This window comes from Nematolebias whitei, chromosome 8 (genome assembly GCF_014905685.2).
Source record: "Nematolebias whitei isolate Nwh7 chromosome 8, NemWhi1, whole genome shotgun sequence".
In the NCBI taxonomy this organism is placed as follows: domain Eukaryota; kingdom Metazoa; phylum Chordata; class Actinopteri; order Cyprinodontiformes; family Rivulidae; genus Nematolebias; species Nematolebias whitei.
The window spans coordinates 6927285-6941019 of NC_056505.1; the positions used below are offsets into that span (position 1 = coordinate 6927285).

At 40.8% G+C, this 13735-nt stretch overlaps 1 protein-coding gene across 1 annotated transcript in view; it reads left to right on the top strand.

Annotated features, from left to right (window-relative positions):
* The window catches only part of susd2 (sushi domain containing 2), a 29354-nt gene extending 20355 nt beyond the window's left edge, over nucleotides 1-8999 (top strand). The window contains exons 13-14 of the mRNA XM_037680201.1: nucleotides 4108-4204; nucleotides 8835-8999. Coding sequence (XP_037536129.1) covers nucleotides 4108-4204; nucleotides 8835-8886 — 149 coding nt within the window. The 3' untranslated portion in view covers nucleotides 8887-8999. The remainder of the gene's footprint in view (nucleotides 1-4107; nucleotides 4205-8834) is intronic.
* The last annotated feature ends 4736 nt before the right edge of the window (nucleotides 9000-13735 follow it).

The following is a 13735-nucleotide window of genomic DNA, read 5'->3' on the forward strand; positions in this document are numbered from 1 at the left end:
TTCGTTTTGCTACATTTAGCTTTTAGCTTCTGATTTGCTACATTTAGCTTTTAGCTTCTGTTTTGTTACATTAAGCTTTTAGCTTGTTTTGCTATTTTTAGCTTTTAGCTTCTGTTTTGCTACATTTAGCTTTTAGCTTCTGTTTTGATACATTTAGCTTTTAGCTTCTGCTTTGCTACTTTTAGCTCTTAGCATCTGTTTAGCTACATTTAGCTTTATCTTCTGTTTTGTTACATTTAGCTTTTAGCTTCTGTTTTGCTACATCAACTTTAGCTTTTGTTTTGCTACATTTAGCTTTTAGCTTTGTTTTGGTACATTTAGATTTTAGCTTCTGTTTTGTTACATTAAACTTTTAGCTTCTGTTTTGCTACATTTAGCTTTTAGCTTCTGTTTTGTTGCATTTAGCTTTTAGCTTCTGCTTTGCTGCATTTAGCTTTATCTTCTGTTTTGTTACATTTAGCTTTTAGCTTCTGATTTGCTACATTTAGATTTTATCTTCAGTTTTGGTACATTAGATTTTAGCTTCTCTTTTGCTACATTTAGCTTTTAGCATCTGTTTAGCTACATTTAGCTTTTGTCTTCTGTTTTGCTACATATAGCATTTAGCTTCTGTTTTGTTACATTTAGCTTTTAGCTATCCATTATTTTTACTTGCTTCTTCCTTTCCGGGCTGCATGGCTCTGCGTGACTCCATGTCCAGCAGTCGCTGTGCGAGAGGCGGGGGACACCGCCGTCTACACTGGAGACACGGATCACAAGTCCATCACAGGGACACTTGTGGATACCTTTAGCTACAGTTTAGCTTCTTTTAGCTTTTAGTTATGGTTTTATTGCTTTTTGCCTTTAGCTACTTTTTTTGCTGCTATTTTGTTACCTTTAGTTATGGTTTAGCTGATTTTATCTTTGACAAATTTTAGACATGCAGTCAGCAAACATGGCTGCGTTTTTGCTGAAAGCTCAATTTTCCCCCTCAAGTTATATTTTCAAACCGTCCCTGACCAGCTCCAACGTTAAAACCACTGGCGGATGAAGCGTAGCACTGATAATTGCTTTAAAGAGCTATTTTAAGATCTTTTTCATAGATGCCACTTTGAAACAAACACTCATTGTTCAAGAGCAGAGCACTCGTCCTCCCATCTGACTCCAGCAGCCTCGAGACGTCGGCTGATCGAGCCACAAACAGCTCGGCGAGTTTTCACATCAGCTCAGAGTTACGGTGTCGAAACGGCTTATGTTTACATTAGCTGAGGTTATTGCTCCATTTCAGTTGATTCGTCGTTTCTTTTTAAAACGTATCGCCAAATAAAATGCTTCGAAAGCAACCGCCGGGAAAATCCGTCCAATCAAACGTTAAAGACGTTCTGTTCGAGTCAGTGATTGTGAAAACAGAAGATAATGACTTTTTATTCAAAGCTTTTGGGCATTACCTTCATAAAACCTCAAATAAAAGCTACGGCCGTTGTAAAAACTGCTCTTACATTTATTATTGTCGGTAGAAATCTTTGTTGCGGTAATAATTTATACATAAATTGGATTATGTCAATAAAATACTGTATTTCGTTCAGAGGTATAAATGGCATCAAAGGGATGAACTGCAGTCAGTCGCTAATTATTTTAGCTATAAAAAGCTGATGTCACAATAAGTTTTATAATTGGGAAACCCATCCTGCTGCAGTAATGGCCTCTGTGTGTCACTGCGTCCATTAAGTAAAAGTTCAACAACTTGTCAGTCTCGTTTGAGGTCTACGTCAGACCTCCAGGGCAAGAGAAATCAGAAAACCCTTTGATTTGCAGTTTTATTTTGATACGACATCAGTGCTCCTCTGGATAACGGTTGTTTCTAACGGTTTGTAATATTTAAAAATCTCTTTAATTGCTGCATTATTTCATTACCTTTCGCTCCGTGCGCACCGTTGAGGGCTTATAGATGAGATCCGCTTCAATCAAAACAGATGTGCATCTGAAGACGGCCCTATTAAACAGCTGGTACGATCATTGGTCGAGTTAAGTGCCACTTGTCCCGCTCCTTGTTTATGTTAGATATAAAAGAGTTGGTACTCGTAGCTTCTAATGATTCTTTTCATAAGATGCCTTTAGGGGGGGCGGAGGGGGGGGGGTGGTGTTTGACAGAAGAGCTGTTTTTATAATTATAAGCTTCATTTTCTGTCATTCCTGCGGTGCATTGAGTAATCACCGCTCGCTCTGCGTTGAAGTTCAGTGTGCAACAACAAACGTCACCGGCCCTGGTTCCTGGAACAAGTCGCTGCTGGGAAAACGCTCCTGAGCCGAACGGAGCGCGAGCTCGTTCATAACAAGAGAGTGGGCTTAGCTGCAGTTTATACTGATGGATGCCACTTTATTCTAGGAGTTGGTTTAAAATGGATTACGCAAGCAATAATTGTTTAGCTGTTTTTTTTTATTTTTGTATCCATTGGCTGCTGTATTTCGTGACACCAGCTGTAATTGTGTGAATGTTTATTGAAGCTTTCACACTATTGTGATCCATTTTTCTTCCGTATGTTTTTCAGCATTTTACTCGTTCCACAGTTTTTGTGCTATTTCAACAAATCACAAATCAAAACATTCAGCTCTTTCAGGACAATCCTGCTAAGACTTTTGGTGTTGGTGCAGCTTTAGCTTTTTGAAATATTTAGTCTTTTCTCATAGAAAATGAATTTAGCTAATTTTACCTTCTTCATGTCTTTAGCTCAGTTTTCAACCGTTTACTCTTTCTTTCACTTTTTCAGCTACCTTCACTTTTTTCAGCTGTTTTGTGCTCGTTTCAGATTCTTTCTGCTAACTACAACATTTTTGAGCTTCTAACTTTTTTCTGGCTAATTTCAGCTTGTTATGCTCCTTTCAGCTTATTTATGCAAGTTTCAGCTTTTTCTGCTGTTTCAGCTACTGTTTATGTTTTTGTGCTTATTTTAGCTGTTTCAGCTAATTCCACATTGTTTGCACTATTTTCAAATTTTTTCAGCTAATTCAGCAAAAATCTGCTCTCTCCACTTCCTTTTAGTAATTTAAGCTCCTTTCTGCTGTTTTTTTGTTGTTGTTGCTAATTTTAGATTTTTTCAGATAATTTCCACTTTTTTGCCCCCAATTCTGCTACTTTCAGCCTAACTGGGCAAACATGCTTTTTCTGCTTTCTTCTGCAAATTTAAGCTTGTTCTACATTTTCAGCTAACCTTTTAGCATTTTTTTAAACTAATTTCAGTTGTTTTTTTTATAAATTCTAATTTTTCATGTTAATTTCTGCTACTTTCAGCCTAATTAACTTCTTTATACTAATTTCACCTTGTTATGCTCCATTTAGCTTTTTTCTGCTAGTTTAAGCTTTTTCTGCTCTTTCAGCTACTATTTAGCTTTTTTATGTTAATTTTAGCTTTTTCAGCTAATTCCACATTTATTTATTTTTAGCTCATTTCAGTTCTTTCTGCTTCTTTCTGGCAGTTTAAGCTTCTTTCTGCCTTTTCAGCTACTTTTCAGCTATTTTCAGTCTTTTTTTTTTAGCTAATTTCCTCATTTTTGTGCTAATTTCTGCTTATTTAAACATACTTCAGCCAATATGTGTTCTTTCTGCATTCTTCTGCTAATTTAGGCTTTTCCTTCCATTTCATCTACATTTTAGAATGATTTTTTTTTTAGCTAATTTCAGCAGTTTTTATCAAGTTCTTCAGCAATAAGCATTCACACTGCATTTTCACAGGAAATACAGCTTCTCTAGTTGCTGTAGTGTATCCATGGCAACTCGTGTCTGGTAAAATCTCAGATAAAGCATGCGTGAGCGACTATCTTCTCAGTGTGAAGTGAAGTGTTGATAAATTAAATGTGCAGCAGTGCATGCTTGTTTACAAGCCTGACTAAACGTTAACGCCCTTTGAGAGACCACGTCTACGATTATAACGATGACGTCATTCAAAATTGACTAATTTATTCAGTAAATTTTAACGTAGGACTGTTCCACGTGTCGTGTTTTTATCTCTGATCGGTGCTTCCCTGGATGTTTGTTTCTCTTCTGCATTGACACGGATCGTGCGCAGCCTGCATGGATGACTGTTAATGATGAACGGATAGAAAGTGATTCGGTGTTTTTATATTTTGCAGATGATTACGCGGCGTTTGTGCTTGGTGCCGTTGGTTCGATCTCAGCACTGGTCACGATGGGAGTCCTGATTGAGCTTCACAACAGGAAATTAAACAGGTGGGTCACAAAGTTGACAGGATCTTTGTGTTATTTGCGTTTTGGTGTTTAGATTTTCAGATTCTTGAGTCTAACCACCCCAGGTGTTTGTCATTAAGTTAGTCTCCTATATATTCAGCGTCTGTGTTTTTCCTTTGTCCGTGGATTGTCCTCATAGAGGCTGTCCTGTCCTGTCCTCCTGCGTGTCATCTCACTCCTGGTTGTTACGGTATATGGAAGTTCTGCTGCCGTGTCAGCCGCTTTTTATTTAATATATTTTATCTTTATATCCTTCGAGTCCCCTGCGTCAATCTGCGTCTTGGATTCAAATACCAAAGAAACATGATAAAAATATTCTCAGAAGTTTGTCTCTTTTTTAGTTTAGCTCAAGGACTCAATTCATGCAAATATAAAAGAAGAAAACGACAACGGTTGATATTTGCACTGCACTAAACTGTTGCTTCTTGTTTGTCTTCTTATGCTCCTTTTTAGATTTTAGGTAAAAGATTTTAGCTACCGTTTGGCTCCCTTTAGCATTTTGTTACAGTTTTGCTAACTTTAGCTACTCTTTTGTTCATTTAAATCTATAGCAAATAAAAAAATCTACTTTTTGCTATAATTTTTTTTACAATTAGCATCTGTTTTGCTAATTATAGCTACTGTATTGCTGCTTTCAGTTATTGTTCTGCTGCTCTTAGTCTCAGTCTGACTATTGTTTTACTACTTCTAGCCACCATTCTTATGCTTTTAGCTTTTAGCTACCTATTTTTGCTACTTTGTTATTTGTACCTACCATTCTGCTCCCTTTAGCTCTTACCTACACTTTAGCTGTTTTGATCTACTGTTGTGCTGATTTTAGCTTTAGCTTCTCTTTTGCGTCCTTTCATTATAGTTTTTTTTACTTTTAGCTGTTAGCTTTTATTCTGCTCCTTTTAACTACATTTTTGCCACTTTTAGATTGCGCTTTGCTGATAATAGCATGTTTTTTTGCTAATTTTATCTCCTGTTCTGCTTCTTTTTTAGCTTATGTTTTGCTGTTTTGGGTTTTTGGCTTATTCTGTTCATTTTAACCTCCGTCCTGCTTGTTTGAACTTTATTTACTTAGTTTTAGCTTGTTCAGCAAAGTAAACGCTCATAGCACTCACATGTATGCGGTGTCTCTTGTTTTACAATTTTTAGGACGTGAACTCTGTTTTGATCCCTTAAAACAACAACAACAACAAAAAAAAAACATGGTAATAATAAAAATACGTGCTAAAAATGTTGTTCTTGGTTTCCAACAGGCACATGTGACAAACAAATGCAACATCTTATGGAAGGGAATAATTTAAAGCACCGAAATAGTACCTTTTGCTTATTTCTGCCTCTTTGTTCCTCTCAGTTTGAACAACTGATGTGCAGGTCTCCACAGATCATATGCAAGCTTTAAATTAAGTCATATATGAAGGCGTGCTTTTGTTCTTTTGGCCTTCAGCCAAAACCCTCCATATATCTTTCATTCTGTCTTATACGCTCAAAGTCACGGCTACTCGTTAACTCTTAAAATCTGCTACATAGCACGACGTCTTCCTCCCCTCCCATTTCCTTCCAAGTCACCGTCTTGCTTTGCAAGCAGAGACACACCAAGACAATGAGTCCCACCTGTTCGTTTGATTTCCAGCATCCCCCGGCCTCCTGATTGTTGCTCGTAAATTTTCTTTCTGATCTGATCAAACCCGATCCCCCGTGGAATCACTCATGACAGCAGTCCAGGGAGACAACATGCTAATGGCTGCGCTAGCTTGCTCCTGGGCAAACATAAACAAATGAAAGGCCTGTTTTATGGGCTCGCAGACTTTCTTTGGGCTTTCCCCCCCTCCCTAACTCTGGCTGATGAATGTAAGAAGCTGAGGCTCCTCACGCCACCAGCAGCTCTCGGATCAGGCGTTCGATTGAAACGGTTGTGTTTTGAGGTCATTGGAGCAGAAAGTGAGCGCACCTGTCCCCTCTTGACGCCTTGATCACAGGAGGCCAGGTGTAAAATGAGACGTGTCTAAAGGTCTTCAGGTGAGGGGGAGGTGATCTGAAACGTGCAACGTGCTGGTGCACATTCTGAGAGTCACAACCGAGACAGATAACACACTTACAGTAGTCAAAACGAGCTCAGGGACATCTGATATGTTCTTTGAGTGAGCGGTAACACTGTCATGCATGAACGCGCGCACACACACACAGACACACGTTTGTCTTTCTATTTTTATGGGGACTTTGCATTGACTACCATTCATTTTTCATTAATTTCTATAGCCTAACCTTGACCATTACCCTAAACCCAACCATTACCAGTAGATACCTAACCCCTAACCCACCAATGGCACTTCTTCCCAGGCGTTGGACCCCATAAGGAACAGTTTGTTCTCACAGTGTATTATGTGTTGGAGAAATGGGCCTTACAAGGTAACAAATACAAAGACACACACACACACGCCCTGACAAGTGCAGGTGGACTGAGGCTTCTGTAACATCAGAAGCAGAGAAGGATGAGAGAATCAGGGGGTCTTACAGCCTTTCAGGTCTTGTCTGGGTTGCATGTCTGGAGGAAAAGTGCAGTAGTGTGTTTATGTGTGTGTGCGCGTGTGTGTGTTACAAGCTGATGGTGAAGGCCTCCTGTGCACACACTTCTATGTCTTAGACTTGCAGGGGTACTTTCCACGTCTAGGGTTACCCAGCAGGTTTTAACAGGTCGACTGGCAGCTCACCACAAGAGTCAGAAAAGTAATTTCATCATAAAGTGAGACAGTTTGTGTGTGTGTGTTTGGGAGGGGGGGTCCACATGAAAAAGTAGTTCAAGGTGGGGGTTTGTCTGAAAGTGGACAACGGTTCGAAATATTTAGAACGGTTTGTCTCATTTTTACGCTTCCACTGAAGCGTCTGCACAGAAGGAGCTGCTTCTCGACCTTTCGTCATATATTTGATGAATTGTTGGTGATCTCTAAGTGACTAAACACTTTCTTGAAATCTAAATGTAGCAGGTTGCAAAGCAGAGGGAAAAGCCTGTGTAAATGTGCACAGACAGCCAGTACTCCCACAGCCCGTCAGTGGGAATTAAACATGATGGGTTCATGTTTTTGTGACCTTAAAATGAAACATGCATGTTAACGTTTGGATGCCTGATAACTATAAATGTATAATAATGCTTGTTTGTGTAATGATTTACAAGTGAGACCTGTTTGGACAGACAAAAAGTACTAAAAGTGACACATGTACAGGATTTGGAGGCAAAAAAAAAAAAAATATCTATCAAACTCTCACTCCTTGGCCGAGAAAAGAGAGCCTGAGATTGAAAAAAACACCCCACACATAAAGATTCAGACATTCTGCAGGGGAGGGAAGACGACAAGAGCGGTGAGCGTGTCCAAGGACACTCCAGAGGCACTGTAGGAGTCCTGATAAGAATGGTATAATAGTCAGTTCCCTCTGGTGAGATCTGTAAACACTCTCGAGGGGTGCCGAGGTCGACCTAGGACGACTCCAGAGAGGATCCAAGAGTCCTGAAATGATGACACAATGTTTATTCAGCCGGGTCCCTCCGATAAGCCTGCAGATTCCTCAGTGGGAGAGGAGGGGGCAGAGCATCAAATTTGCAGGGCCTCCAGGTGAATTGAGATAAGGTGACCTGTTAAGGCCAGCCAGAGAGCCGAATTCTTATTAACATTTGTTTTGGGAACAGGCAGAACTTTACTGATTCATGTCTGCCTCGAGTCTTTGCTGGTCCTCACGAATCCCAAACGACTAAAATTAAGCCGACACACCGCTGGTCCGTGTCGGATGTGATCCATCATGCCAGCGAATCCTAGGGGCCGCAAGTGGCCTGCGATTCTCAGATGTATGTTTGATATTTAGCATTATGTCCATATTTGTATAACTGATCAGGCAAACTACAGAAGCTGGTGTATAGGAGGGCTGTGACAGTTCTACGTCAGGGAAACTAAACAGCCACTGGCCAAAAGGATGGCCCAGCGCAGAAGAGCAACATCATCAGGCCAGGACTCTGCGGTCTACACTCATCTGCAGGCTAGCGGTCACTCTTTCAGGGATGATTCACATCCTGGACAGAGGGGAACGATGGTTTGAGAGAGGAGTAAAGGAGGCCATCTTTGTGAAGAGAAACCGTCCATCATTAAACAGGGGTGGAGGCCTCCGTGTTCAACTGTCCCCCTCTTACTGTGATTGCTAGTATCACTCAGCACTCTGTGAATAACAAGCGGCCATGAGGGCACTAACGAAGGGTCATTAGGCTGATGGTCCTCCTTGATCATGTGAACAGCTAGTTCTGGAGGTCACCAGCAAACTAGTTGATCCACTACGAGAAGGTGTTGCTTATAAGACTGAGTTTATTGCAGCTCCTTAGACTGAAGAAGTCTTTTGGATAAAAGACGAAAAGTTTCAAGAATAATCCGTCCCGAGGACCTGACTCAACCTTGTTAAAGCTTTTTGGTAAATAATTTAAACTTTGAGTACCTTTTTAAACAAGTGTTCTTTTCCTCACGTGAGGCAGCAGGAAGTTCAGTTTGACTTTTCCTGAACGTGATCGACTTCGAGATGATGACTTTTTCTTTTTAGGATGATGATTTACAAGTTTTAAGTTGCCTCATCTACTTTTATTTTTCAGATTGAGAAAAACAGAGCCGCACGAGATGCTGACTCAAGCACGGGCTCGCTAAATCCTCAGACGTCTTGGATTATGAAGTATGACATCCGTCAACAAATATGTTTTGAGCTGAACATTTTGATATTTGAAGTTACGTTGTTCATTTGGAGGAATTTCTCGCTTTGACGCGTTATCGGAGAAACACTGGGCATTTAGTTGTCTGCATTTTGTTTGGCCTCGTGTCAAGATGTCTGGAGAAACTCCAGATTGTGGCAAATGGTGCATGAGGTGACGACTAAAGGAACTGAAGTGAAGAAGAAAACATTGTTTATATATTTAATCACAGATTTCAATCATCCAATCTTGACTAGAAAGAAAACTGTACGAGTACAACATGCAGATATCATCATTTCAGTCAACGCTTTCACTTCCAAGCAGGACCAGATGTGTTCGTGTCAAATGTGAAGTGAACCCGATCGTTTCTTGGTGGAAACATTTTGAACTCACAAGCAGCGTTTGTGTGCGTCCGTCGGGGTTTCACTGCGCCAGAAGAACGACCCTCCAGTGTTACAAAGGTCAAATTTTGTCCCGTTTCAACACTTTGCTTCCAAATCTTTGCACTGTTTCATGTTTGTATAAAAATATTGACTGAATGAAAGTTTTTATAGATGTTTAACACTTTTCAGTGTAATAAAGTCTTATTTTAATGTGACTGTGCTGCTGTTTATTTCTGTAACCCCACAGGTTTAGCATCAGACAGACCATCCTCTCACATTACCCTCCTGTCTTCTGCTTTAATCTTGACTCACTTTTCCATCTCCAAGACGAAGCCCTTCGAGGAGTTGGAGCAACGAGAGTGACAGGTTCCCTCGTGGCTGATCTCTGGGTGTGATAGGTGGGGGTCCAGCTTGGGAAAAGGAGCGGTTCTAGTAGAAAACTAATTGGAAGAACCTGGCCTGCTGCACATGGAGGGCTTTGAAGTTTTAGAAACATGTGAACTCTGTTTCCCAACTTGCTGTTGTGCAATGCTATACTAGCTCCTGCATGCACCAGATATTCTGCAGGGTCGTAAATCAACAACCTCTTTTTATTTATTTTTTTACTCCAAAAAGTCTTATCATATTTCAAAATGTACAAATGCTCGACCTTCATTGTTACCAGGTAATCAAACAGACACCCTCACAATATGGGGCGGCTGTGGATGAGTGATTAGCGCAGTTGCCCTCCAATGGGAGAGTTGGGGGTTCGATTCCGCCAGCAGTCACATGTTGAAATGTCCCTGGACAAAACACTGAACCCCTCATTGCCTCTGATGTGTGTCCCATCGGTGTAAGCACTGATTAGTCTTTGTATAGATCGAGCAGAGTGCTGTATGAATGGGTCAATGAGGACACAGATTGTAGTGTAAAGCACCTCGAGTGTCTTGATAAGATAGAAAGCTGCTATATAAATACAGTAGTCCCTCGCTACTTCGCGGTTCATTTTTCGCAGACTCGCGATCGGTTTTTCAAACTAAGACTGGACATGACACACAATGGGCTGATTGATGGATGAGCCGCACAATCGGCATGGATTTTTTAAAAATTTAAAACAAATTATTTTAAACGATTTAGCACCTGTGTGCAGCCCACAGCTAGCTGGGGAGAAGCTCCCTCCTGCAGCTGATCAGCTGATCTCCGCTCTGCAGCAGAGAAGTGGGCGTGGCCGAAGCGCTGGCAGAGAGCTGAGATCATGACATGCTGTGCTCTTAGAGCGTTTAGAGTTTAGAAACATTGTTTAGAGTGTGGGAAGGGTTTAAAACGTCTCTCTCTATATATATATATACACTAAAATAAAGTACTACTTACTACTTGTACTACTATTTCTACTTAGCGGATTTTCACTTATCGCGGGGCTTCAGGGTACGGATCCCCCGTGATAAACGAGAGACTACTGTACAGTCCATTTACAATAGACACAGAAACTCTTCCTGTGTGTCAATATCTGACTCACTTGCCATCTAATCTCCAAACTGAGTGCTAATTTCCCTGCTTTCATCTATCAGTCAAGTTCTTACCAGAGTGGCCGTGGAGCAGGCTGCTGTCTGTTTGCAGAGCCAGATGCTGATTAATAGCGTTTGGATGAAAGTATTTTTTTTAAATATCTCTGCAGAGGCCTGTTCTAACGTCCAACGTTTACGCTTGCTTAACATCTCAGCAACCCGGCGTAATTAGTTCAATCATATTCAAACACAAGTAAATGCAAATGTGCTCTGTGGAAGCCTGTTGCTTTCACGTGGGACTTTTCCCATATCTTAGATCTGCCTTACATCCCTGGATTAGGAAGAAAGACGTCTAAAGTGTCTTTTGGCCAAGGTTTTTGTTTTGGATGTGCTTTTATGTTTCATGTCAGCTTTGCAGGTGTGCTTTGTCCCTTACCTCCTGATACCTCGCGCTTAAGCAGCATCTTCTGATGTTAATTCTTAATTTGAAGGCGTAGGTTGGACCAGATTGGTTTTGGGATTAGGATGTTTGCAGAAACTGGAGTTCTGTCGTTGATCATAAAACATTTAATACTGGAGAAAAGAGTCTAGCAAAGTACGCTAATCCTAATGTAGTTAAAACAAAAGTATTATCCTAATGCTGCTGTTTAATTTTTTACATTTTACAACTCTAACCCAAATAATAAATTTTTTTTAATAAAACAGATTAAAATAATCTTAAACAACTTTTTAATAACTTGTGATGTTACATTATTAAACAGTCCAAAGTCGTACATAAACGGCACAGATAAACGGATCAGCCATAACATTATGACCAGACAGGGGATCGTCTGGTCGTTTTTGTGCTGATGTTCTGGTAAATAGGTGTTTACACTTGATCAGCTTTGACAATCAAAGAGCATAAAGTGAAGGGCAAATGTCTTCATTAAGTTTAGGCTACCTACATTATAGCCCATTGTCTTCAGAGTTCAGCTCATAAGACACTTTTTGACAGAACATCAAAGTTCATCCTCAGGTACAAAATCCAATAATGGTCAGTCAGGTCATATGGACAGTTTCTTTTTTGTGGAAAGACGTTTCCACCCTCTATCCGGAGGGCTTCATCAGTCTGAGGAGTCCCATGCAGCCCTACGGATAGAGGGCGAAACGTCTTTCCACAAAAAATAAACTGTCCAGATGACCTGACTGACCATTATTGGGTATTTGACAGAACATATTTTAAAAAATGACCGGACTATCCCTTTAATATTGACAATGCTCCACTTTTGCTGACGCCCCTGACCCTGTGAGGTTTGGACTCCCAACAGGCTCCTGCTGGTCTGCTGTTGGATCTGTCCTCCAAGTGGTGAGGCGGTGACCTTTATGTTCCCGACCCGTCTGTCCACCGTGTCCCACAGATGGTGGATTGGACCAAAATCTGGAAAATGTTGAGACAAAGTCCAAACTTTGAGCTTGTTGATGTTGCTCAAACCATTTTTTAACAACTTGAAACAGGGAACTGTTGTCAGAAACATTTTTCACAAACAGATGAACAGGTGGTACGAGTTAAAATAATAAAAAGATGGAACCAATAAGATCTGTGTCTTTGATTTATTTTGGTAGATTTCCATGTTATTTTGTTTTGAGTGTCCTCTGTGCCATCACTTCACTCTTCCTCTGTCAGTTTCTGCTTCTCGGCTCCTGCCCCGCCCACTCGCACCTGTTCCTCGTTGTCATTTTGCCCATTTGTCTCCACTCCCCTCATTAGCTCCTGTCCATAAAGTCCATTGGCTTTAACTTCACCTTCAGTCTGGGTTTGTGTTGAGCTTTACATCATGTCAGTTCTCCTTTGTGTCGCCTCGTGATTATTTTCTCTAAGTTGTTGCTGCTTTATTTGTTTTCCTTGTTAAAGTTTCTCTTCAACTCCTCGTGTTTGTCTGCGTCCCTGGGTCCATTCTCCTCAAACCATGACCACTTCCCACCAAAATGGAGCTCAACGCCTCAAAACTCTCCTTCCTGGCTTATTTTTATAAAGTGCATCTTTTTTTATTTTATTTCATCTTTATTTAGACCGGCAGTCTCATTGAGTTACGAGGACTCATTTTCAAGAGAAACCTGTTTTAAACAAATGTATAATGAACGACAATTTTCAGCAATAAAACAATTAAAGATTAATGTAAGAAAAACTATAAAATCTAAGTTTCATATAAAACAAGGTAAAATACTCAAAACCAACATAATTGCTTGGATTTTTCCAATGACCTTATCCATCCATCCATTATCTTTTACCTGCTTCTTCCTTTTAGGCTTGTGGGGGTCACTGGTGCCCATATCCAGCAGTCACTGTGGGAAAGGTGGGGACCATCTTGGAAAGGTCTCCAGTCCATCACAGGGACACATGGAGACAAACGAGACAACCATTCACTCTCTCACCTAGGGACAATTTAGTTACCAATCAGCCCAACATGCATGTTTTTAATCTGTGGGAAGAAACCGGAGTACCCAGTGAAAACCCACACATGCACGGAGAGAACATGCAAACTCCACCCAGAATGGCCTACTGGCCAGAATTCAGTCCAGTGACCTTCTCGTTGAGAGACAACAGCTTTACCAGCTGCGCCACTGTTCCGCCCTAATTGTTGCAAGGTGTTCCAGAAACAAAAGGCTTTTTTGCCGAGTTCAGTCCACACTGACGGGACGCTGTAGGTTACGAAGGCCTGAGAGCGCACGCTGTAACTGCACTGACAACGTGACATATGGGAGGAGATATAAGATGGCAGCAGACCACGGAGTGATTTATAGATGAAGATGTACCAGTGTGAGAGTGTATAGATATTGATGACCAACTGACCAATGAGTTCAGGGTTCAGTGACGGGTACGGTAGTTACAACCAGTTATGAACCACTTGTTACCATGTCTTTCCCAAGTAAGCCATGCAGACCAACCTGACCACCTGCAAAA